General features: G+C 38.3%; 1 protein-coding gene across 6 annotated transcripts in view; it reads right to left on the bottom strand.

Moving 5' to 3' along the window:
- The window catches only part of SMOC2 (SPARC related modular calcium binding 2), a 138,162-nt gene that overhangs the window by 78,468 nt on the left and 32,745 nt on the right, over positions 1 to 26,949 (bottom strand). For all 6 annotated transcript variants that reach the window (XM_014273117.3, XM_026798240.2, XM_005495531.4 and 3 more), the window contains exons 2-4: positions 14,226 to 14,397; positions 1,953 to 2,059; positions 744 to 843 (exon numbers count right to left, since the gene is read on the bottom strand). In XM_014273117.3, the coding sequence (XP_014128592.2) occupies positions 744 to 843; positions 1,953 to 2,059; positions 14,226 to 14,397 (379 nt within the window). The remainder of the gene's footprint in view (positions 1 to 743; positions 844 to 1,952; positions 2,060 to 14,225; positions 14,398 to 26,949) is intronic.

Here is a 26,949-nt window from a genome sequence, read left to right as displayed (position 1 = left end):
GTATTTATCATAAGTGTTAATGAAATAGGGTCAGAAGCAAACCCCTGAAAAACAGAACCTGTTAATTGTCCTGATGAAAGACAAAAGGCAGCCTGCAAGGCAGTGAGTTCAATTTGCCAGTTAATTTCTGCAGGCAATTTTTTAATTTTGCTCTTAATGTTTTTATTTTATTATTTCTCCTCTGGATTTGGTCATTTGTGGAATGTGCTGTGGGAGTTCTTTCATTGGGCTATGTTTCAAATGGGCAGTCCCACTACATTTTTTTCTGTACTCTAAATATTGAATTATCAAAAAATGCAAATCTCCCTGAAATGTTTTTGCAATGAGTTTTTGTGCAAGAGGGATTATAACATAAAGTGATATATCAGCAATTCGGTCATCTGGTTTCATACGCGGACACACAAATATGGTAAAAATGACCACTGCGGAAAACCTTCAAAAGCTAGATTAACGTACAAATAAAGTAGATGGATCCCAGAATCACAGGAAGGCTTAAGGTGGCAGTGACCTCAGACTTCATGCACGGCTACATGAAAAGCTAGACCAACTTTCTCAGAGCCTCATCCAGCTGAATTTTACCATACCCCAAGGATGGGGCACCCACAGGGCATCCACCACCACCTGTTTCCAGGCTGAACCACTCTTCTAGTGAAAACTTCTTTTGCTTAGGTCTAATCAGATCCCACAGACAAACTGCTGTTCATGGCATACCACCAAAACCTAGCCAGACAAACAAGACTTACCTGGGCAGCGGGGAGTTTTGTGGGCCACAGCAGTACCACTGATGGGACGGCCATTGGGAGTGACACACCAGCAGTACCCAGTGTAACTATGGCACTGAACCTGTCACAAACAACAAGAACCGTGTGCAGCTTGTCAGACACATGCCTGTTATCCCACAGCACTTGTGGCACGTGAGTACAGAAACCTACCCAGCAAACTGTATGGATAAAACCTAGAACAATAAACCACAACGGGCCCATCTCAGTCCTACATATGATTTTTTAGCTCAAAGCATATTTCAAGCGAGTATGGTAGGTCCTTCAGAATCAAATAGAAGAGAAAACTATTGAACTATGTGGTTGTTTACACCCTGTCTTGGACGAGTGAGGTGCAGGTGTTATAAAAACCTCACAAGGAAGTTCCTCAAGGGACACATAAACTGTTCCTGAAACAAGCAATCCTGAGTTTTTTCCCACATAGAGAACATATTGTTCCACCCACTGAAGGAGCAGGACAGAGTGCTTCTGCCAGCATTATTCATATCCCAAGCTGTCAGAAAGGAAACTCTTGGAATTCCTCTTAAAAACCAATTGCATTATATTTTCTAAGGGCCAATATCACTTGCCTCATCACGCTTAAAAAAAGAAAAGTTGTCTTCTGCACAACTCCAGGATCAAAATGCAGTACAGAGGGGACAGAAGGGGTTCATAATTGGAAAATATACCTCAGGATAAGCTTCTAACTGTGTTCCTTCTGAATTCCGTGATCTAAGTAAATTAGTTTCAGGCCACATGCTTGTGAAGAAATTAAGCAGAGAATATAGAAGGATTCTGTATGATTCATGATTTAGCACTTAAAATATGGATTCCAGTTGCAAGATTTCTGGTTCAAATCAGGAACAGATCACAAATTCCAAGCATTTTACCATCTGATGAGTATTCAGGGAGCTACAAGAATGATTCAGCTGCCTCATCCTAGAAGAACAGGGAGTGTATTACACCAACAGTGGTAATGTTTGGCTTTTTTGCTGGCCAACTGTGAAAAATAGAACAAGTACTCAACACAACACAGATTTTCCTTCTTTTTTTTTTTTTTGACATGTTGGTACAAATTACATTTAGTTTTGAAATTACATTTCCCTTCATTACATTTGTCTCTTCCTTGGCCTTTTCAAACACTCATACTCTGACCTTCCAGTCATGCAAGACACAGAATAAAAATTTTTCAACCTGACTATATGTGCCATCATCATTGCATTCTGGGATGAACACTTGCTGAAATTCTTTGCGTGCTTGTTCTTGAGTGTACTTCCTCTCAGCCACGCATCTGGAAACATCTAGAGAAAGAGAAAAGGTAAGTCAAGTCAGTTGGATGATGCAATATGAAAAAAAGATAGGTGATGATCCATATTATGAAAAAGACAACCATGAGACTTGTGCAAAGAGAATAAGAATTTTAATAAGTGAAAAAGTACAATCAACTTGCATTATTTTTAGGGAAAACAAACCAATGCAGGACAATACTTTCTGGACAATTATCCGTAACGGGGAAATAAAATTGAGAGATGCCTGGACGGACAAACTTTCTGTTCCAAACGCCACCAAGGAGTAGAAACCCAAACAGGGCTTCTCCTCTCAATTGAACACAGCAATAGCTGTCACGCTGCACACACCACAATATTCTTCCAGAGATGGTGGCAACAACCCCTTTCCAGTGCTTCAGGAAAGGCTAAGGAGGCAGCAGGAGCACAGCTGGCTTGTACTTGCTACTTACTGCAGCTAGGCAGGAACTTCAGCTGTAACTACAGATGTCACCACCAGGCTGGTAAAATAAATATATATATATATATACTGTACTTATTGGGAAGGTGATGAAATAATAAGTTTGGACATGAATGATTCATATTATGCTAAAATTTAATGTGACAGTTTATGATTTAAGAATGGGACATCAAGCCTATCACATGGTCCTTTTTGTCCACTGTGAGGTCTCTTGCACCACCTCCTTTGTTACTTGGTGTTGGTCTCCATCCAAGAGACCAAACAGCAAACCAGCCAGCTTTAATTTGGTGGAGTTTCTATTGTCAAACAAACTATATTGTCTACTACATATACTTTATGTCAGTTATGCAGCCAAGACCTTAAAAAAGACACAAAACATAAGTTGTTGTACCTTTTACACTACAAATTTTAGCATGTTGCTGATGCAGAATCAGAACTGCAGAATCTGCTTGAGCTAAGCAATTTCAGGAAAAATGAGAATACCAGGCAAGCTTAAGGTAGTATTAATGACTTCAAGATGTGACTGTAACATCTGAATTAGAATGATTTCAAACACGCAAGCAGAGAAATTTTCTGCCTCTGATCCCTGTTTGGTTTAAAGACTATTTGATAGAAAGTGGTAAATCCCATTTTAAGGCTAAACTTCTTCACTGATTACCTGTGAGACAGTGGTGTTGGGGTGATTCATAAATGCTTGTGCAGTTCTTCAAAAGCATGGGAACAGCCTTTCTAGTCCATGCAAGGTGCAAATTAAACAGAATATGACCAATGAATCAACAGCACTTGACAGAAGTTTACATTCCTAGGAGCACACAGGTGAGCCAGCGGAATTCCCAGTCCCTCAAGCACCCTCTCTGTGCCAGTGTGATCCAGACACACATTCACAGAACCAGCCTGGAAACTCACTGGAATGGCAGAAGTTTCTTTTTACAGGGTAAATCCTTCACTTGTCACTCCCACTGAGCTTTGGATAACTCACTTGGCAACATTAGCATTAAAAATTCCCTTCAAGTCCTAGGCAATCTGGTGTGGAAGTGTAGTGTGGAAGTCTAGCATAATGAGGACAGAAACTTGTCCTCAGCATCTGCATTCTGAAAATAAAATTGGGGCCCCTCAATTCTATTCTTCCTATTTCTCTCCTGATCTTGGATTCATGTGCACTAGTTCTGTGTGTTAGTTTACTCTTCTCAAAGGAGCACTATGAGAGGTCATGCTGCTCATATGCCCCAAATACAAATAGTTTCACTCTGAAAAACTATGTTTCAGTCATAGCATCATTAATTGTATTCTGCTGTTTCAGGAGGGATACTTACAGAGATGAAATGATAACTGGAAGGGACAGAGAAGTTCAAGCATCCAGAAATGTGAGAAAGAAAAATAATAAGGAACTGAATTAATTTGTACTACAGCACTTTAATGGTTGTTTTTTTTTCTCCAAGGGAGAAGGATAGTCAATGTACTGTACAGCTCAGGAAAAATCTGTTAATGTGTGCACTGCCAAAGATTTTTTTTGGGGGAAAAAAAAAAAGTCATTTTAAGCAAGCTTTGGTGTCGTAAGCATTCTTCTGAGCATGGTTTGGTTATACAGTACTTAATAACATGTGGTTTTAATGTAGCTAGTATTTTAACTGAAAATAAATCACTCCTTTGTTGGACCTCTGTCCTCGTTTTTCTAGAATGACATGTGGTTTAAATGTCTAAAAGGAAAAGTGATATAAATTCCATCACATAAGGTCTCTGGTATAGAACCAGCAGAGTTGTAAATTATCTTCAATAGCTGAATTATCATAAAAATATGCCAAGAAGAGAAGTTCTCCAAAGCTGTCCACCACTTGTTCCTAAACAGGCTGATGCTCCAAAGGCCTCCTATTCATGGATGATCTAATATGCTTTAAAATCAACAGTCACCAAATTTATTGGAATATAAAATTCACATTTGAAGTCTTATTTTGTATGATATAACCATGGAAACATTTTAAACCTGTTGGATATTACTGTGCTTCAGTATACACAAAATAAAACCACGAGGAAGATATCTTATCAAGTTAAGGATCTGAAAGTGTAGAAAGTCAAAATATTATTTCCAGTTCTGTTGACCATTAAATTGTTAATTCAGAGGAGCTAAGTTACTTCAAATAAAAAAGAGACCATTGAAGAAAAAAGAAATTATAATATTTTCTATAAATTTGTAAGATTACACCATCTGATTATCTGCCTCTGTGCCCTGGTTGCGATGCCCTAAAAATCTGTTGCATAACTTCCAGAAATTTTTCCAAGGAAAAAGAATTCAAGACATTTAAGGGCTATACATTTATGCAAAATAACAGCTGAAAAAGGATGAAAAAATTATTTCCTGACATGAGTGAAGAAAGGTTGAAACATGAGTTCACATCAAAATAGCAGACAAGAGATAGTTGTAGGGAAAACTGGCAGCTCCTTACATGCATAAATAAGTGATGGGTGACATCCTAATCCATAGGGAGAAAAACCTTCAACATGACCATTGCTCAGGACCATTGAGGAAAGGCAAATCTGGGATTCTCTGTACAAAGTCTCCTTTGACTGCACCCAGACAATTCTTGTCTACAGACTCCTCTGTGCACCTTGTAGAAGTGCAGGTAATGCTGCACATGAAACTCAAATTAATAGGATGAGTCTAGAATTATGTGTTTTGCCAGAATTTAGTTTACATAAATGAATCAGTCAATAAATAAATACATCTAAGGGGATGTATTAAAAGTAACAGTAAAGACTCACACACAGATACAACTTTGCTATTTATCATGGATCATTCAGATAAGGACAGACCCTGATTATTTTGAAATTAAGACCAAGAATGAAAGGCGATAGGACTGACCCAGTACCTCTGTGCTGATTAATCAGCCCACAGCTTTTGACTTTTCAGCATTGCCCCTTACAAAAGCAGGCTAGAGCCTTACAAGGTGAGCAGTGTCCCTCTGGTGACAAATCTGAGAGCAGAGGGGACTCTGTGGCCATAAAGTTGTGGAAGGATGACAAGCACTGTGTAATGCAGCAAAGCTTTTTTTTTTTTTTTTAATCTGTTTTTGTTTAAATTTTTGGAACTTTCTAGTGGAAAAGTAAGGGGCTTGAAACCGTTATAAATTTCTTATTAGAATTCTCACTACACTTTATTTCTCTTCCTAACTAAAGTATTAATAAGGAAGCCAGCAGGCTCAAACTGGATTCTGGTATATGACCTGGTGAAAACGCCATTAGCTTCTAAGACCTGTTAAAATCTGGCTGAAATGCAGCCTAATTTGGCTATAGTCATACAATGAGAAGAACTAATTTTGCAAATATGCATGTCCAGCTGTAATTTGGAATTGTGTCAATGACTAACTCAGTGAGACTTTATCCTCTCAACTCCAGGTAAATGGGCTTTTACATCCCACAGCCTTGTGGGGAATCGGAAAAAAAAATATCTCCTGGCATAGAAATTGAGCATGAGTTTACCTTAAATCAGCTCACTGGGACTCTGTTAGCTGTCAAACTGGATTGGTACAAGGCTCATTGCATTTTAGCACTGCATGCTGGCCAATGTGTTGATTGTACCTCTGTGACAGCACCAGGACTGCAAAAGCAACCAGAGGTTTAATAAGATGAACACATCTTGAGGTGTTCAACAGAAGACAAAAATGAGTGTATGGGACTGAACAGAAATGCACAGGACTTATGAGAATACAGAGCTGTAGCTGTTTGGGCAGGTCTTTCTGAATTGCCCTAGTGATATTTCTGACTTCCAGGAGGGCCCAGTGACCAGAAAGCACAAACAAAATAAAAAGTCATCTTAATTCTGATCTAAGTTTCTCTGTGCAAGAGCGAAAACTTTCACCTGTGAAGTAGTGCCACTACATTGCTGCAGGACCTTCCTGAGATAGAACTGAAGTCAACAGGAAATTCTGGAAATAGAGTTAACCTCACAAACAGCACCAGCCTGACTTGGAACTAATCTCATTTTATGCTTTATTTCCAACAGTACAGCTCCAAAAACACTGAGCTTCAGAGAAAAAACATGCACCAACTTCAACTGTGCTGGCTAATCCTTGAATAATATATCAAATAGAGGGAAGTTTATTACTGCAAAGTAGAAGTTTATCATTATAACAATGACACAAACTACTCAAGGGTGTAAACACCATCTCTAAGGTGACATTCAGTACAACTGATTTACAGGCATTTTGAGGCTCTATAGGGAGTTCTAACCCAGATTCTCTCATGGAAAAGTAAACAGCTTGCCAAAAGTATAGATAAATCTCTTGCAAAGATTTCAATTTAGTTCATCCAGTATTTTTTGGTTTGCTATGCATCACAGTAGGAATAAAAATCCCTTTCTCAGTCCCAATACATGGAGCAAACTTTGTTTGCTTTGCAAGAGATTATTGTGTTTGACACAACCTTATTTTTTTACAAAAAAAATACACTTCATCCTTTACTTACTTATTTTATTATAAATAGAATATTCTGTTGAACATATCAGAAACATTTACTACTTTGTAAAAACTATATATGAAGTGGTTAACTTAATCATTTGATGGGTTTCCTTGAGAGCTTCCCACACAGAGTCAGCTGTTCTTACACTAAAGAGAAATCCTTTCTAAAGTCACATAGATGTGAACAACCAGACCTAGTGTAGACACACGTAACCTAAAGACCTTGCACTGCTTCCTTTTGCACCTCTATTGTGCCAGAATACCTGTGTACACTTGTCCTTAAACTTAGAAACATGCAGTGCAACAAGCTCTTTCAAGTTAGGTGTTCACCTGAACATTTACTGAATTGTCCTACAAACCAGAATTTATTTCTGCTTCTGTGCTTCTTTCCCACTGCTGTACCTTTTTGGTAACTGGTAGTGATATGATAAAAGTCAAACAATCTTTATTTACAGTTAATTTAGCCCAAAAATTTTATTCAGAGCATAAGACACCACTTGGTTTATATGGAATAAACCACTCATCAAAATTGCCCATTCTATTTGACTTAGGTCAATGCATATTGTAAAGAACTGATTGTGTCTAACAGCAAAGCAGATAAAAAGCTGTAGCCTCTAGTGGTAGGAAACACGGAGCAAATGATACATGCTGAAAGTATCAGTTTTAAAGATGCAGGGATATTAGCCTCTTGGGTTGGAAAGGATGTCAGCACAGACATTTAGCCTGACACAACCATTAAATAATGACTTGCTGCTTCATGACAAGAGCTGGCCAACTCTTTCACTATTTATTTTTATAGTTGCTTTCTGGATTCAAACAAAACAGCAGCGCAATCTCAGCCTAAACTCTCCTCTATTGGCATCTAACAGACAGAGCCAGGCAGTGTGGGGTTTCTTTGGTGTTTTCTTTTTGCTTTTGCTTTTTCTTTTTTTCCCCTACATTTAGCAACCACACAGCCATTTAGATATCTAAGCTCTAAGATAAAATAAGGAATGCTGTGCTGGATTCCCTCTTGGCACACTATTTCAGTTTGCTAACAGTCACATTTGGAGAGATACAGTCTGATTAGAACTGAATCAAACACTTAAAGAAAAACTAAAGCAACAGCTTTCTCATTTTTTAGATGCCAAAGGCTACACTGGCTTTCTGAGAAGAGCAGAGATTTGATAGTTTGGAGAAGACTATTTTGCTAATTCTTGCACTGAAATTGCACTGAAATCTGAGAAGGTTTGCAAAGGTTTGTGGTTCTTAGTCTTTGCTGCAGCATTATTGCTTTAGCACTCTCCACTTCTTCTAGGACCTTCATTTTTATATGACATCTGAAACTCAAACTGAAAATACAAGAGCAGAAATGGAAACTCCACAAAAAAACTCAGAAAAAGATTACTTTCAAATCAAATTGTTGTATTGCCTATTTGATTTTATGAAGACCCATTTTTGTGCCTAAAAATGCCCTTACATGCCTTATTTCTATGCAGTCTGGCTTCAGCAAATTCTGCTTGGAGAAATGTTATCAATAAAAACTGATAATTTTAAAAAGAGATAAACTCTATCTCCAGAAAACTGTGCATACTATCAAGTGTTACTTGTCTTGTGTTCTAAATACCACTAGGTACATTTAAAAGAACAAAGAATATTCCACAAAAATATTCCAAACTTTATTCATTTCCATTAAATAATAGAAAGTATAATCAGAAGCCAACTCCACTTGTTTGAAGAGATAACATAATTTGTAACTTCTGTATGTAGATACTTCTACATGTGGATATTTTGTTTGTCACCACTTTTACTACAGTGGCTTGACGTGTAACATCTTGACACATAATATAAATGAAGACTCAAAACCAAAATGAGGTTGGGGCTGACAAGTATCTGTACCAGGACTGCCAGCATCACAGTCAGGAAACTTGCAGCCATCCTACTGATTAAACGTAGTGTCTACAGTGAGAAAATATGTCTGAAAAAGGAGAAGACAGCTCCTACCTGAAAGTATTTTCAGACAAAAATCTGCCATACAATCAATTTCCTCTTGTAAGGTTTATTTTCAATAATCCCAAAGTTAGTATCACTTCTCAATATATTATTTTTTTAATATGTTTTTCGAAATAATGAATAAACCTGCATTGTTCTTTTTTTTTTCCTCATTAAAAATGAGAAGCAAAAAGAAAAGGGAGAGGTGAAAAGGAAGAGCTGAGGACACATGAAAACTGTCTTGTTTTCACGGTACAGACTGTCCAAGGTCTCACTCTGTTCAAGTTTATTTTTAAGACTGACACCTTGGTCCAGTCCCACTTTCACTCATTTCAGTTAGAAAAAGAACCGTAACCTACTCACTTCTTTTTTCTCTCTCCAAACGAAACATCTTGGGAGCGCGTTCCCCTTCCCAAACACATCCCACAGGGCTGCCTTCCAGGCAGCAGGTGCAGGGCCAAGCCAAGGTCCCTGCCCACGCTCCGAGCTAAGGGACGCGCTCAGCACTGCCAGCACACGTCACGCTCACGCCCGCCTGGCTCACAGGCAAACCTGAGCTGGATGGATGGCAGCCTCCATGGGAATCCTGGAAAAGGTGTGCACTCAGAAACCACGGCCAGCTTGTACTACCCAGTTCTCTAGCTAACAGGCAAGAGTAATGCCTCTCCAAATTATGCCTGGATTCATTAATTACGGGACCAAGATTAACTTGTGGTCTCAAAACAACTATTGCCCAGCAATGCCTTCATTCTCTGCACAAAGGGAAAAATCCTATTAGCATGTTTATCCAAAGGCAGAAATTTCAATTTATTTAAGCATGCTTTTAATCCATTTATTAACTCAATGTAATCACAGTTTAAATGAGTGAAACTTTTCACTATTCCTGAAAGCCCTAATTTAAAGAAACAAATGCTGAGCATTTTCTTCTTTAAGGAAAGCAAATTGTAAAATACCTGTTTTATGAGAAATTTCACTCATATTTTGATGTGCTTTGGTTCTTTATGTAACTTGTGAGAAAGAAGATATTACCTTTTGTTGTATCTATAATAGCTCATAAATGAAGAGCATTTTTAAACAGTGAGGCTCTTTAAGATACCATAAATGAATTAAGGTAAACATTTCCTACCTAGGGTTTTCAACCAAGAAAGGGCATCTACACAGCTACAGAGTAACAATGACACTACTCTGTGTGATGGCTCTCCTTGGTGTACTCACAAAGCAGCAAGCCATTTTTGGGCCACATCTGCAAATACTGAGTATGTACTCAGTGTTAGATCAAATTCCAAACCCCTCGGAAATTAAATATCACTGTGTAAAGCTCCTACATTGCCATTTTTAGAAAGGACCACTCAGAGATTTGTGCAAGTCCAGTTTAGCAGCTGCTTATACACCCAGGCTTCTGTTACATGATGATAGCGAAGTAAGGAAATGTGATGTGAGCTGGCAGTGGTGATTTTATAGTGATTGGCAATTTGTATCAAAACTCCGGCCAGACATTAGAGAAGCTGTATTTCAGGGAAGTACTGGTAGAGAAGCCACAAATCCAAGTGCCCCAGCTGGGATATTTTAAGAATTCTGTCTCAGGGTAGAGGTATGCTGGCAAGATACACATGAATTTGTTTTTTTCATTTATCACAATGCCAGAATACCAAATATTATTACAGAGCCACTTGCTTAATACATAAAGAATATTAATCTCCAGGGCCCCAGTTATGGGCCAGGTATATTCATATAAAATAAACTGAGAAATGAAATTAGTATTTTTAATGCTATTTAGGAAACAAAAAGTTCAACAGAAAAAGAAAGTAAAAAAAAAAGCTGAACAGCCTTAAACCTATAAAATAAGGCTGCCTGCTGGGAACAGTCCTTGGCCCATCTTTTCCCTGAGCCACACAGATACAGTCCCCAGGAGAGCACAGCTGGCCAGTGCCCAAAGCACAACAGGCAGAATTTATCATCTTACCTGCCTGGTGCTCACACTGTCTCCTTGCATTGCTTAATTAATTTCTGCAGACATAGTATCTGTTTCTTTCTGAGGAGTTAAAAAGCAATTATATTGCTTTTCCACTTCTTGTATGTTTTGTTCCTTTGGCTGTGCTGGGCCAGATTTACTGTGAAGCATTTGTGTGTGCATGCGGTTGATCCCCATCACAGGTGATATTTTAACAGTCGTTCCTAACTGTTAAACAACACAAGTAGTATTTCTCACCTGTCAACATACATTTATTAATTAGATTGGTAATCTCATTGCACAGTTAATTTCTGTGTCGAGCAAGTGGCAAATCTGCAGAACTTTGGAATTAAGATTTTGTTTGGAAAAGTCTCCAAAAATGTGAATGTTCATCTACAGTGTACAGAGATTATTTGATATCTTAGAAACTCCAAAAATAGGCTGGAAACTTTTTAAGATTTTAACTTCTTATAGCATTTCCAAGCTTAGCAATGGATTCCAGCAAGGGCTGAAAATGGACTTAAAATAAAAAATCATAAAATTAATGCCTTCAGAAAAAAAACAGAACAGTCTGTTTTGATGCTTGTTTTGATAAAGGTGGGTTGTCTTTCAGAAATGAGAGGAAGGTTCAGGGTTCATTTATTCTCAGCTTTGTATAAACTGTTTTGATCTCTGTTGCAACTATCAGGAACTAGAACAGAAATACAAAGGAAAAAATTGTTTAAATGATGCCATTTTCTGTGATCTTTTAAGATCTAGGATCTAAAAATTATTTCCTTTGCAATGCCAAAGAATTGCCTGGGCTGAGCACTCTTGCTGTGAATGGAACTTCAATTAGAAAGGGAACCAGCACACACAGAGCAAACTATCCCTTTGTGCTTTTTAGTATTTAAGTGTTCAGAACCAAATAGATGTGAAAAAAGTTGAGAACAGGTGAAAAAGAGAAAAAAGAGTCAATATAAGTTTGCCTTTTGAAGGAAAAAAGAAACAGAGAAAGCAGACATCAATCTGATAGTCATTCAAAATTCCTTATGGATGTAAAAAGAAATCACAGTTCTGAATATCTAAACAAGAAATGATGGATTCAAAATTATTCCAAAAGGCTGTCAACACAAACTGTCAAAGTCTTTAGATTGCTACTGAATAGACTGAACCAAACAAAGAGCTAGTCATCCTTAAATTAATTCAAATGGTACTTGGAAATATTTTGTTTTTAGAGAAGATTTTTGTGAGGTGAATAAGGAATTTTTTTGGAAGACAGGAGGAGACAGACTTAAGATTGCCGTTTTTGACCAATGGTGGAAGATTATCACACCACAGACTTAAAGTTGTGAAGTCTATACTAGGAATCACCTCTTTTCTCCCTCCAGAACATTCACATGAAAACATGCATGTTTCTTTCCCTTTTACCTGCAAGCTCAAAACTTGTTTCAAAACCAATGCTTTAATGGGAAGTTAGGGTGGATGTCTGTTTTTTCAGGAATACAGACAAACACTTCCAGAAGTATCTGTTTTCATTCCTACATGGAATGAAAGTAAATTCTGAAACATTGAAACTGGCTCTCTAATGAAACATCACTTTTTGGTTAGCCCTACTAAAACAACCCTCTGCTTTTTGATCAAGCACCACCTGCAACAACAAATTTTACCAATCAAAAGCAACTGGCTCAAAAAGTCTTAATCAGAGCATTTCCTTGGCTCTCTCTGAATGTTTGATATGACTACCAGAAATAGCCCTAGCAATGCTAAAACTGAAACAGCAGCTAGGCAAATGAGTCATATTCTTCTTCTTTACAACTTGCTTTTACAGCTTGAAATATTTCTGATGATCACAGACATAAGTAGGAATAAAGACACTGGTCACTTCAAAATTTACTGCTTTACTGATTAAGAAATACCGTGAAAATATAAAATCAAAAGAGCACTCATCTCTTGCTGATAGTGACTAAATGCATTATTGGCAAATATCTGTCTATTACCAGTCGAAGGAAGAACACTTGATTGAAGAGAACACGATGTGTACCTGCTATCAGCAATATTTAAGGTGCCTAAAGTGTCTAATTCCAATTCTACAGTTCTACTGTATGCATTAATAGATAAACAACAAATGAGTACTTCTCCAAATTGCTGCTATTGACTGCAGAAAAATGTGACAGCATCAATGAGGAAACCTTCAGTAAAGCAATTCTCATCTTAATGAAGAAAATTTCTTGCAGATTACTTTCTCAGTACAGTATAAAAAACAATAAAGAAAACCACTCAAAACTAATTTCCATAAAGGTCTAATGTATAAAATGAACAAATACCAAGTGCACAATATTTGTCTCTGTCGTTCATGAGTGTAACAAAAGCCTTGGCTCAGGTAGCTCCATTATGTTAACCTTGCTCACCACAGTAAATAGATCCATCACATAGTACAATGGTTTACTATGAAAGGGCTGAAGAATGAGGGTACTGTTTCATCCAGGTAGAAGATGAGACAGAATGTCTCTTTGAAGCAGTCTTGATGCTTCAGAGGTTTGCAGGAGCTAATGGGGAGAGATGATGTAGAAAATTGCCTCCTACAGGCTGAATTGGTGTGGTCCCTGGGGTTTTCTTCCTCCCACCCCCTACCTGCACTCCCTGCCATTCTCTTTAGGACAGAGGAAAAAGTAAATCTTTATGACCACGGCTATTCTTACATTTTAGAAAGATCACTGTGTTGGGAATCACCCTACACTTCAGTAAGGAACTGCATTGTCTAGCACCATGCTGCTCTAAAAGTTAAAAGATTTAACTGCAAATATTTTGTTGGGCTGCATGTCACTGAAATTCTCTAAACAGAGATCAGAAGTAAAGGAGTGGATGATACAGGCAGGAATAGTCAGTGAGGGCTCTATGCATATGCATTCTTTTGGTTTTCGCTTTTTCTCACTCAACCCATGCTACCACCACCACCCTTGACACACTATGTGATCGCAGTTAGGAAATAAAAGACCTAAATTGACCATGCTAAACTCAAAATACCAAATTTTACTAGAGAGGAAACCTTGCAAGACAACTATTGTAAGAGTTTCTCTGAATGTGCCAGTGATATGGTCCTTCTTAATAAGGATCTGGCCATGCAATTTCCTCAATAGCGACTTACTGAAAAAATAAGAGGGTTTGGGAGTCACAATTTTGATGAAGGCTCAAGATTAATTTATCTTTAGATAGAATATTGTTATAGAAATAACAGATTTCAACCCACTTGCTTTTAGAAAACTCTTTAAGTCCAGCACTCCTGGTTTTCAATTCACAGACATTTCAAACACTATTTTAGGGTCTATTAGTTTTGATTATGGTCAAGGGAAACTTCGATGTTTTCACCTTTGCAGTTGCCTCGGTAGGCTATTTCCAGCTGAGGGTCTTTGCATTTTGCTCGTTGAAACTCACACCGGGACAGAAAAGTTCTTCCATCAGATGCACAGAGTGATTTCTGAGGGGAACCTGCACAGTCCAGACTGCATTCTCTGTCTTTGTCTTGGTCCACTCTCAAAAACTAGGAAAAAAAAGAAATTAATGCTGTAGGAATATTCCCATGTGAAAACTGCTCTGTGGTCCCCTTCCCCAGCAAAGACATACAAACATCACCCAAAACTGAAAAGAAAGTTTTGCCCTTTTGAGTATTCAGATCCTAGCTGATTCATTATACCTGGGGTTTTTCCACTGCTGCTGTGAAATGGCAGTGACTACATCATCTCCGCAACATTCACTAAATCCAGTATCACAATTAGGGAGTCTCTGAATCTCTTTCAACCATCATGAACCTCAAAACAGTAACTTGGAGTTTCTTGGAGTTTCTGGTGATGGCAGAAGCATTCTTCACAAGAAAAATGAGACAGCAATGGATGCTTGTCTATTTTATTAGACATGTATTAATTATTCTACAATGACAAGCCAAAAAGTCTGTTCTAAGACTCAAGTAGGATTTTTACCATAAATACTCTCATTGTGGATTTCAATGCACTTCTTTCTAGTTTTAATACAAAGTACACTGAACCCGACCTAATTGTTCATCCCTCCAATGCCAGGACAGGAAGGCTGATGAGTTTGGAATCATCGTTGGCACTGTGAAAAGAAGGAGCTTCTCACCCTGAAACATGCTGCCAAAAAAAAACCCTAATCAGATCTGACGCTGCTACATGCCAGCCAAAAACAAAGACAGATAAAAACAAAGGTATTACTTTATCTTCTGAGCTCTTGAAAAGCTGGGACTAGGGAGAAGGTGAACTCAGTAAGTGCTCAGATGAATTTCTCTCTCTGCTTCTTCTGAACAAGCGCAGAATTAAGCAAGGCATACAGCTACCAGGAGGCAATCACTGTCCTAAGCATCATGAGATGCCCTAGAAAAGATCTACATCCAGCTAAAGTCCTGTTTTCATTGATGTTACTTCATTATTGCAAACCTCAGGTAGAGAAAATTTTGAACTTCAAATGAGAAACTGAAATTATGAGGAGGAAAATTTCAAGGGGAAAAAAAAAAAGAAAGTACCAAGAGTAGTATCTAGGATTAAAAATTAAAAAAAAAAGATTTGCTATGTATAGTTCTCCTGCATTTCATTACACATAAGAAATATATAAAGAAAGTTATAAATCTCCATAATCTTCCACTTAAAACTGTGGTCTATTTCCATTTCCTATCATTTAATGTGAGGAAATACAGATGTCTTTCTGGAGAGTCTGCATGAAAAAGGAGAGATTATCTCAAAGGTATCACTTTAAAATAATAGTCATATGGTTGACTTTTACCAGAATTTTTATATTTTAGTCGCATACTAAGATAAAAAGGAAAGCTTTCTTTTCCCAACATTTTTGAGCAATTTTTCACTTTTAGGAATAATTAACTTCAGAAGCAAATTACTCACAAATTACACACAAACCCCAAATCTTTCTCCAAGGAATCTAGCCACAGAGCTCCAGAAGTGGAGGACAGATGTTCCATGCTTCCCATGTCAGTGTTATTTTGCAGCTCCTCGCCAACAGAAATTAATAATTAGGTGAGCTGAGTGGGAAGGGAGAAAAACTGAAGTAATCTCCCTTTACCTGCACAATGAGTAACAGTGAAGACAGGCATCCATGGCTCTGAACAACCCCCAAACCTTGTTGGTCTCCAGGGCTTGCCTGGGTGCCCTGATGAGCTGCACTGTGGGAGCCCTGTGAGGCTGTCCTAGCTTCCCTTTCTCGCCTGGGAGGCATCTGCAGGACTCTGAGATTTGCCCTACCCAGGACTGAAAAAACGATTTCTCAATGAAAAATGGACCCCATGGGGGCCCTGGCAAACAAAAATGGATCCAGTCCTCTGCTTTGCCTCCAGCTTCCCCTGTGGATTTGGTGATGGCAAGCCAGGTGATCTCCCTCTTTCTATTTTGCCAAGTAGGGAATACAGCCTTTCAGTGTGTAGAAGACTACCCCTCTGTAATGGCTAGGCACTTTGCCACCCTTAACTTATCCTCAGCAACACCCCCATTGAGCAGAGAATTGGTTTTCAAAAGGACAGGAAGGCTTTGTGACTGACAAAAAATCATGCAGCAGATCAGGGGACTGAACCCAGGCACAAAAAGAAAATCACTCACAGCAGGAGTCTAGCCCCTGTACCATTTCTTCCCCAGAGTTTCCTCACTTGCTCTATTCTGAACTGTTGCAGGATTTAAGATGGGTATGCCTGACAGTAACACTGTGGACAGAAAATCCCCTTAAATTGTCTGAGGAAGAAAATCCACTCCCTTGAGAACATGATAGTTCGCAGATAAAGCTGTATTTTAAAGGGCATTTATCCAAAGAGTTTTATTTAAGTATTTCATTATTTCAAAGCCTTAGAGGAGATTAGGGCAAATTAAGGGCTCAAGGATATTCAAGCAACCTGGAAAAGCAGAGGATGAAGACAAAACTACTTGAATAGCTTACTGGTTAGCCAAACCTCACTGGAGAATTTGGGTTGTACATTTAAACAATTTCCACCAACCTAGTGTAACTGAGGGATTTAAGAGCAGGAAGGACAAAAAGGCAAGCAATTTTAAGGAACAACAGCATGAGAAAGAGACTAGCAAATGTACTTAGGAAAAAAACATACAGAAAGTATGTTATTGACATTTGGAAAATATTTCATTGTCATCTTTACTACAGCAGTATAAGATGGTACAAGTCAAAATCAGTATTGCTTGCTCACATAGCCAAAAGAATTGATGAGCACATCAAAAACTAATGCTGAAACAAGAAAGGGCTATGAAATTTCTTGTAAGAAAAGAAAAACAAGCACAGTCAGTGACAGAAAAGCTGAGATCACACTGGTGCACATTTTAGAGCTCTACTTTCCTGAGAAAATAGTACTTTTGACTAAAATAGGACAGTTTAGAAAGAGAGAAAAATGGTTCAATACGGACCAGAAAGTGACTCACTCTCAGTACTGATTCATCTATTTCTGCCTTTGAATTCATTTAACAAATGTGTTATTGTACAAACACGTGATTCACTGAAAGACAAGCTTAAAGCAGCATTTCTGTTGAATGCTGGTAACGACTGAAATTAGGCCAACAGTCGACCAACCTGAGATGGAATTATTTTGAACAACCAGCACAAAGTGGACAATTATGGTTAACCCCTATTAAAAAGCAAAACACTTTTAACTGAGAGGTGTTCTTGCCCTTATGTCACAGAAACCAGCCTAGTCATGTTTCAAAAAATTGGTTTCAACTAAAAATTATTCCACAGATTCCAGACTCCACTGGAATTGCTGTAACTCATCTTCTCCTTTGCATTTCAGTATCATTCATTTCACCTTTCCAAAGCACTATATTTGACAAGACCCAGCTTCCAAAGGAAGTACTAGGCACTGCTTTAAATTCTCATGTAGTATTTCTGAGAAGAAAGAATGATAACAGGGCTATAGCAGAAAAATGGTTGATTTTAGGTTTACCTCATGAATAAAAGCTAATCACCAAAGTCACTAGATATACCCACTTGACAGGTATAAGCATTTCTGAAATATTATTGACTTTCATATATTTCTGGTATTATGAAATTCCAGTGTTTTCCTTCACTGTCTCACACTTCAAAGAATCTTAATACTGGATGAAATGTATCACTGGTGATTCCAGTGATCTTTCATCTCTCTGTTATACTGAAGTTCAGAGTATGAAGCAGTAGACACATGAAACCTTGCTTAAACTGGAGGAAAACATTTCTGCTCTGTTTTTTGCTGTTTTCCACTCTGATTTATCTTTCACCTTTGTTTTTGTCACTGGCGCCACATCTGGGCTATGGACAGTCAGATTGCTTATTTCTCCAACCACAAGCAATGTGCTGCATTCAACAAGAAAGTTTTTCCAGTACCTTAAGAGTAGGAAATTGATGGTTTCCTTACTGTGCTATTGAACTATTTATTAAAATAGTATGTGTATAACCCTGCTCACTGTTATGGTGTAACACATAATCTTTACCTTACACTGCTCACTCTTGCGCAGGGATTCAGTGTCATTCCTCTGGTCTACATCATAACAAGGGCAGAAAATGTCTTCACATAAAACTGAGTCACGTGCACACCTTCGCATTTCTGGTGCACAGATCTGTGACCCCACCTTCTAAAGTTCAGAGAAACTCTCCTTGCTTCTAAGCAGATGACAGAGTATAAGGTGAGAAAAACGGTGCTTGGCTAGAGAGCCAACAACTGGATACACCTGCAAGCTGAACTGCCAGCCCAAGCAAGCAGAAGTGTCAAGAGCAGTGTTACAGTCTGGCCATGGGGAACACCAGCAGCTCTCTGTATTGAAAGAAAAGCTGACAACAGACACACTTAGGCTGAGGTGTAAAGATTAATTATTGAATCTGGCTCAAAGCCTCTTAAACAATAATGGGAAATGCTTTACTCTACATTTCATAATATAGTGCACAACTGTAGATTTTTTCTTTTGTTTGATGCCACTGTTCGATTAATCTGAGCAAGGCAGGACTGTTTGCCCCCTTTTTTTCTTTTTTGTTTTTGTTTTGTTTTGTTTTTTCCTTAAATTTGTCTCTAATACTTGCAATCCTGTAGAGACATCCTCAACACACACAGGCTGCACATAAAGCATAACCCATAACCATGCTAAACCTACTTTTAATTTGCCCTAATAAAAGTTTTCTCAATAAAGGTGAAGACCAGGAAACCACTTGGAGTCTGCGGACCATGAAAAAGAGAGACATTCAATTCCATGCATTTGGATAGTTCATCAGAGATTTTTAACTAATCTTTCTGCAATCTACAGATTCCTTCAATTTTGACTGGGTCTACATTCCCTCCACTGACATTAGGTATTTAAGCACATTTGCACACAACAGTTTTTTATTTTATTTTTTTTTGTGGACCCCTTATAACTGGTATACAGACTTTCTTTGACCAAGTGAATGCCACTTTCAGAATCTAAAATACAGTTCAAGTCTGCTCATAAAACAAATGAATGCTACTTTCAGAATCTAGAATACAGTTCAAGACTGTTTGATAAAACAGGAGACTAACACCTCATCTTGGAGGACTGAAGGCCAGAAGAGCCTGAAAAAGAAGCAGAAGAGAGAAGATAGATTATAGACATCACTGATTTTCTTGGAAAAGCCTACTGCAGACTACAGCTTTGAAAGGCAATTTCTTTATTCTACATCTGGTTACCGTCAGATGCTGAATATAATGACCTGACTTCCCTGCTGCTGGCATGGGAGGTCTTCAAACAACTATGGAGCAGTGCACTCTAAAGTGGCTCTGTGATGAGAGCTTTGTGCTAGTGAAAAATGTGTTGATTTACAGTGATTTATGTAGTCATGCTGTCCCTGTCTGATAGCTGCCTGACAGACAGATGTGGAAATCTCCAAGCTAGGAATATTTTGTTCCCCCTGGGCTTGTCTACAATGGAAAAATGAGTTAGACAACAACAACAACACGTGTGTGCGTGCATGTATGCCTGTGTGTCTGCATATATGTAGACATATGCAAGTTATATTCTGTAAAGTCATATTCCCATGTGTATTTCAGAAAAAGGCAATGATGTTTAAATATCCATGTTACACTCTGCCTTAGAGAGCATTCCAATCAGCTGGCCTGTCTCAATCTGCTTCACTGAAACACCACTAATCTTTTCAATGTTTATTTCTTTACTCTTCTCCCAAGGAATGAAGCAGAAGGTGATCTTCATGGGTCCCTTCCAATTAATGTTCTATGAGTCTAAAGTAAATATACAGAACAAACTTTACTCTCATTCCAATTCCATGGGAAAGCATTCAGCCCTAGCACTGAAATGTATGGGAAAATTAAGTTCTCCTCATCCCTGTTATTAAGGACAGTACCAGAAGATACCTTCAAAATACCTGCTCTGTATAGCTACTGTACTCAACCAATCTTAAACAGATTTGTTCATCTTGTGCTGTCCCATTGAAGCAAAATGGTCCTTAATGTCTGTTCCATGACAAACCCAGAGCTGTGTAATTGAATTGCAACGAGACCTCACTCGTGTATAAATACCTAAAGGTGGGTGTCAAGTAATAGGACAAGAGGAAGTGGGAAGAAAGTGATGCACAGAAAGATCCACCTGAACAAAAGGAAGAACTTCACTGTGAGGGGGGCTGAGCACTGGAAACGATTGTCCAGAGAAGTTGTGGAGTATCCTCATTGGAGATATTTGAGAAGCAGCTGGATGCAATTCTGTGCCGAGTGTTCTAGGAGAACCCTGCTAGAACAGCAAGGCTGAACCAGATGCCCCATTGTGGTCCCTTCCAACCTGAACCATTCTGCAATTCTGAGACTGATCAGATATGATTCTAGAGCCAGAACAGGCCCATGCTTGCCTTTTTTATTACAGTGGGCAAGGCCATTTGCACTTACAGCAAAGAATCTCATCAAAACACTTCTGCCTCTTCTCAAGGGTTCTTGGTGTGCATCAGAATGTTCCCATTATATTCCTTTACCAGAAAAGTGAGCAGATTACTGATTTCAATAAAGTCATCTCAATTGGAGATGACTGAAAAAATGAACATTTGTTCTTTAGAGCTCATTATCCCTGTTTATGCAAAAAATTAGTGACCCAGCCCCAAGAGTGCAGCACTCTCCAGGGCAGCAAGCCATGATCACGGTGTCATAGTGTGGAATTAATTGTGTAGACTACAAAAACTAGAAATTGGAAGTTTTAGGATAAGCTTCACCTGCCTTGGAAAGGATAGATCATGTCCTAAAAACATCCCTTCTACCTTATGAGCTGGAGAGTCTGATAAACTAGCTCTCCTGTAATTGTTTCTAGTGAGAATATGAGAATAACCTATCTCGCATAGTGTCAAAAAAAAGCCAAAGGGGAAAAAACTGTCCCAGTCCCATGTTTCTGAAACAGGTGGGCTCTACATTTCAAAATTAACTAAATCAATGGTCTCCTGTATATTGAGCATTTGCAGGGGCACACAGGAGGCAGAACTGTCTCTAATACCTGCTGAGACACTGTTTTATTGAAAAGGGTTGTGTTAAACCTCTGCACACAGACACCCCCCACCACCACTACCTTTGCTTCATTATATTTCAAGAAACTTTTCATGTGTAACTGATATATAGCCTCTTTCCCTATAAAATTTTTCCAGGATGGTTGAAATAAACAGCTGAAATATGCAATTTTACTGAGTGGGAAGCTGGAGATTGGGTTTGTTGGGGTTTGCTTTTTGTGTTGTGGTGTTGCTTGCTGTTTTATTTTTTTTTTTTAATCACCCAGGATTAGTACTCAAAGTCAACTCCAAGTTACCTACATATCAAGTAGAACAGTGTTTTGCTTTACTCCCTCAGTGCCTGGAGTGCAGTAAAGCTTTTGAAGCCCCACTGCCAAAACTACAGTCTCCTCTTGTTACAACCAGCACAGAAAATTATTAAACAGGGTTGTGCTTTGATTGATATGTTTTGCTTTGGCATGTTATTTTTTAAATGTTTATTGCTTTAACAGGTGTTTTTTTTAAGTGACCTCTACTTTGCTGTATTGATGGAGGGATGGGGGGGGGGTGAATGTCAGCACATCCATCATTTCTTTTTACTGCTGCTTCACAAATTACTAAAAAAGGCAGAATATCTCAGCTGTGCAACTACATAAACTAGGAAGGATTAGGCTGAAACTGAAGCAAACCATGACATACATTCTTTCTTGCTTTCATGAAAGCATGGACATATAAATGCCAGAAAATGCTACAAGTCCAAATCTATTCTTTTTTCCTCTCTCTGTCTTAAAAAGAAACTCAAAGGTAGTGAAACCATACCTCTTGAAGGGCTATTCTCTTCAGTAGCTTAATTTTAGGATCTGGTTCCATTCCTACTAATGTAAATATACCGACACAAAGAGAAGCAGGCATGGGCTCCAATTGAGTAGCACTCAGCCATGGTGAATCACCCTTTCAGAAGGACCTTTCCCTGATTTATTTGAATGCTTCTATAGTACAGTCTTTTCAAGCACAAAGCACTCACTTCAAATAGGTCACACCAGAAGCTGCAAAATCTGAGCATCAGAAACAATGTATGAAAAATGCTTTGGCACTGACCCCATATAACTAAAAATAAAATAATGGTCTTACTTTTCAAGACATGATAAATACTATAAGTGACCCTAAAACACACTTTATCTGACTGCAATCATTCATTTCCAAGATGCAGACTCCTTCATATTTCATGAAACCACCTATTTTTGCAAACTCATCCTAGTATATTCACTTTAGAAGAAAACAGCCAGCACATTTAATACTGTAGATATTTAGAAGCAATAAAAGTGCACCTCAGCAAGGGCAAATGATCTGCAAATGACCTTTTCTTTTCTTCCAAAAACCAGGTTACCTGACTTTTCAGGGGTAAGAGAAATCTGCCTGTGATTTTTATTAAAGTTATTTTTAACTTCAGTTTAACATAAACAGCTAGGGTTTTTTTTTTTCATTTTGCAACATGCAAAAAGTTAAACAGAATTGAAACTTATGGTATCCATTGCCTGAAAATTGTATGTTAGATTGGGATAGGAAGCATGACAGACTTGTACAGTGCTCAAAACAAGCTAACGCCATCTCTATGTACACGTAACTGTAAGTTAGAGAGAGCTCAGCATTTTCATTTCATCAGCACACAGTGGCATCACTTTTCTTGGTTTCAGACTATTACCAGCAAAGTATACAGGCTCAACAGAGTCAAAAACCTACAAATATAAAGACCTTTGGTTACCAGAGAGAGGACAAACTAGCATAAATTTAAGCCAAACGCAAACTGAAAGGCTTTCTAATCTGAAGGTATTCTGCTCTGCATCTACTACAACCCACTAGCTGCTGGCTGTGTCATGTGTCCACTGCTCTGCAATTGTCCCAAGTCAGTGGTAACTTCATGCCCTTCATTCTTGCGGTATTGTTATTCATAATCTTTTCTTTGGCGGGTTGCTGTCATTTACAGCGTTTCTTCTCAGTTGCCAGAAGTCACACAGGGAGAAAATAAACAGAGAAACAGTAGGATGCATTGTCTATGTATTGAATTATCCTCTAGTTTACTTAAGCTTTTCATAAGTATTGACCCAGCTTTCAGAATACAAGTGGGCTAGCACAACCATCCTGTTAGCCAGTTTCTTGAGACACAGCTAATCTGCTTGGCTGGTATCTTTCACAACCTCAGCAACAACTTGGGAAAATAGACAAGTCTTATTTCTTAGTATTGTTTAGAGGCCGCTTGCTGGAGAAATACTTTGGCTTCCAAACTATTGAAAGGCTACTTTAAAATGCAAGTAAAATACAAGTCAGATCAACATTTCTATATTTGAGAGATCTGTTTTAGGATTAGGGAATATCAGTGCACACCGTTTAAAGTGTCTGAGGGAGCTTAAAGCAATAAATTAAAGGCAATGACCTATAACTGAAAAAAAGAAATTTTAAGTTAAACCTCTGCAACAAATGCCAGAAATCTCCAGCATACAGGACATACAAAGCTCTGGAAATGAGCTTCTAGGTGATCGTTTCCAGTGTAAGGTATCGCTGTTCCTGGAATCATGAAAGGGGGACTTCCTTTCCAGCTCACCTTTGCTCTCCCCCCACCATGCTGAAGCAGCAGTCCAGCTGCAATTACACTGAGGGATGTCAAAAAAGAAAACTTCATAAGAAGCACTTACCTCTGTGAAAAGGAAATAGTTTATTAAAGGAATAGAGGGACCCCCTCAAAAGCTAAAGTGAAACAGTGCAGGATGTCGCACTGCAGACTCGTAGGGAACAATCTCTCTTTGTGGGGGACAGAAAGGCTCAGCTAAACAGGGCTTTCCTATATCTGAATTTCTATGCAACTCTATTTAGTGCCTATCACGATCGGCAGGCAACTGGCCACTCTCCATATGGCTGGTTGCCTTCTCTTCCTAGGGAACTAAAGAACACAGAGGCATCTCAAATGACGAAGACACAGTATGAGACAATATCACAACAGAGCATTTCTTTTTATAATTTAAATCAAGTAAGCAACTGATTCACACAGGGAAGAAACTCGATAAGACATCAAAGGTTTAATCCCCAAGCCATAAAGCTAACTTGCTGACAATAACTGCAGAGCTCTCACTCTCTTACATTTATCACTGCCATCAGCTCCTTCAGAACAAAGTATTTGGGAAAGAAGGCAGGCAGCTGAGTCTGGGAGGCAGATTTTGCTCTTGCTAAACTGCTGATCTTAAAATAACATGTTGCTAGGTTTAAATACTGTCATCTTTAAAAAGAGGAATCATGCTAAAAGCAAAGGGTTTAATAGTACACATTTAGAATATACAAGGGTTTAACAAGCCAGTCTAATGAAAAAAAACCCACTTTCCACAGGGACACAAGAACCTGTAAGCAGTTTTCTCAAACCACTGGCAGTTCTATTTCCTCTCAAGTTTGGGGTTTTATGGAACTCTTGTATGTTTGTTTGTGTGTTGGGCAAAAACATTTTTCCTTTAATTTAAACCATTGTTTTCCAAGGAAAAAAAGTCATTCAGAAGCCATTTATTTATAATTATTATGAGGACATTTTCAAAAGAAAAACCCCTTAAATATGAAAGACAAAATTTTGTGTGCATCTAGCAGTGGATAAAAGGGGTCAACAAACCATGATCCAAACCAGACATAAAAGTATTTTTCCAAGTTCTGTTTCACATTTTAAGTTGCCTCTGTTTTCTTTGTCAGAACTTTTCCTTGCAGTTCTTTGCCTTCTAAACACCAGTTGGACAGTAGCTTTAAAATCTGTCATAAAAGATCACCCAGTAATCCTAGGGACGCTAAATTCTCACACTAGCAGTACAACCCATTACTCCCTTTCCACCACAGACACAAATGTGTGAGATTTCTTGATAGCATAACGAATTCTTACAGATGACAAACTAAATGGAAGAGAATTTGAAGAGCTTCCACTTGAGTTCAGTGAGCAAAGGCCTCACAGCAGTTGGTGCAGTGCCAAAAAAAAAATCCCCAAAAAGGCTGTAATGACAGTCACACATAATTGTATTGTAGATGAAGAATCAGCAATACAGGAGACTACTGCACTTCAGAAGTAAAAACAAAAATTCTGGTTTTAAACATAGTGGACCTGAGAACACACAGGATAAGACTATAACAACTTATTGAGATCCTTTTTTTTAATAAAAATCACCCACGTCAAAGATTTTGTAAAGTTTAGGGGTTTTTTTAATGTTATGCAATCAGAATTAAGTTTTGCACGCTTGAGGAAGCCTAGACATTGTATTTGTGATAAGAAAATGCTTGAAGGTACTTTGAAAATACAACAGATAATGAACCCCAGACCTCTAAAGAACAGGTATTTCATTTTAATAATATTTTCTTTCACCCCACAAAGTGAAAGAATTAAGGTCCAGCAAGTTTCAGCTCTTAACAAGAGCTTATATAAACATCATATTTTTACAGCTCAAGAGTGAAGATTTCTGCAGTCTGAAATCTCTGATGCAATATTTTGTATTTGTGGTTTCTAGTTATACTTAAAAAATCAGAAATCAGAGAATCTTTTCCTCTCAGATTATTATTGTTGGAAGCCTATAATTATCCCATGTTATGGATGTTTTTTATACACAGTGGAATTGACCAAAAGAATACAGGCAGTGGTGGCACCTATGATGTATTTTCCTATTTCACTGTGGAAAATGGCTCACTGATACAGTTTTGCAGAGATTATAGCATTTGGAAGAATATTCAAGAGAGCCCATCTCCTTCTAACACATAGATCTATCACACCAATTCCTCATCCTCTTCCTCCCAATGTTGCTTGTTGCCTTCCTTGGCATCTGGAATCTGGCTTTCCCAAATCTTCTTTTGTCTTTTGTGTTTTAGTGCTTGTGAGGCCAAACAGAGTCACAGTTTTGTTTCTCTGTTGCATACAGTGGCCTGGAAAGACAGCAGTTTTGACCACTTGGCTAGTTTTGACCACATCTCACTGACATGGGAGGAAGAAAAGAAATAGTGATGCCATTTTTAAAATACTTTATCTTTTTTTCCCTATCATCTGCCTCACAGAGGAAAAAAAGAGCATATGCTAAGGCATTCTCACCTCCCTTTATGTTGTTGCCTGAGGAAAAGGAACATCAAGTGACTGGACTAAAGACAGTTGCTCATTTGCCACCATTCTCTGTAGGGAGAGCTTGGCCAACTACCACAGGAGAATTACAAGTTGCCCACCACAGGCTATTGATGCTCTCTGTGGAAAACACTTAACTACATTTAAAGTAATCTGGATAAAAATGACAAATGACAGTGTAAATATATTCAGCCCATGAATATGGCTTGGACTAGATGAACATGGGTATTTTTCAAGAACCCTGGCAAACATAAATCACTGTTTAACTGCTCAGAAAATGGGAGAGCAAATGTTTTATGTGAATTCAGCATGTCCATATTTACTACAAGAGGGACCTTTTTCTGTTTAAGATGTTTAACCTGAGGGCGTAAAATTTGTCCCTTATCACCTAGAATAGCTTGCCTTTGACAGCTAAGTTATCCTTCTGTCAGCTGCACAGTCTGTCACTTGACCTGTTGGATGCCATACACTCAGCCTGTATCCCCAGCCACCTCCTACAGCACC

Source organism: Zonotrichia albicollis, chromosome 3, assembly GCF_047830755.1.
Source record: "Zonotrichia albicollis isolate bZonAlb1 chromosome 3, bZonAlb1.hap1, whole genome shotgun sequence".
NCBI lineage: Eukaryota > Metazoa > Chordata > Aves > Passeriformes > Passerellidae > Zonotrichia > Zonotrichia albicollis.
Note: the sequence above shows the minus strand (reverse complement) of the source record. Positions and strands in the feature narration are given on the sequence as shown.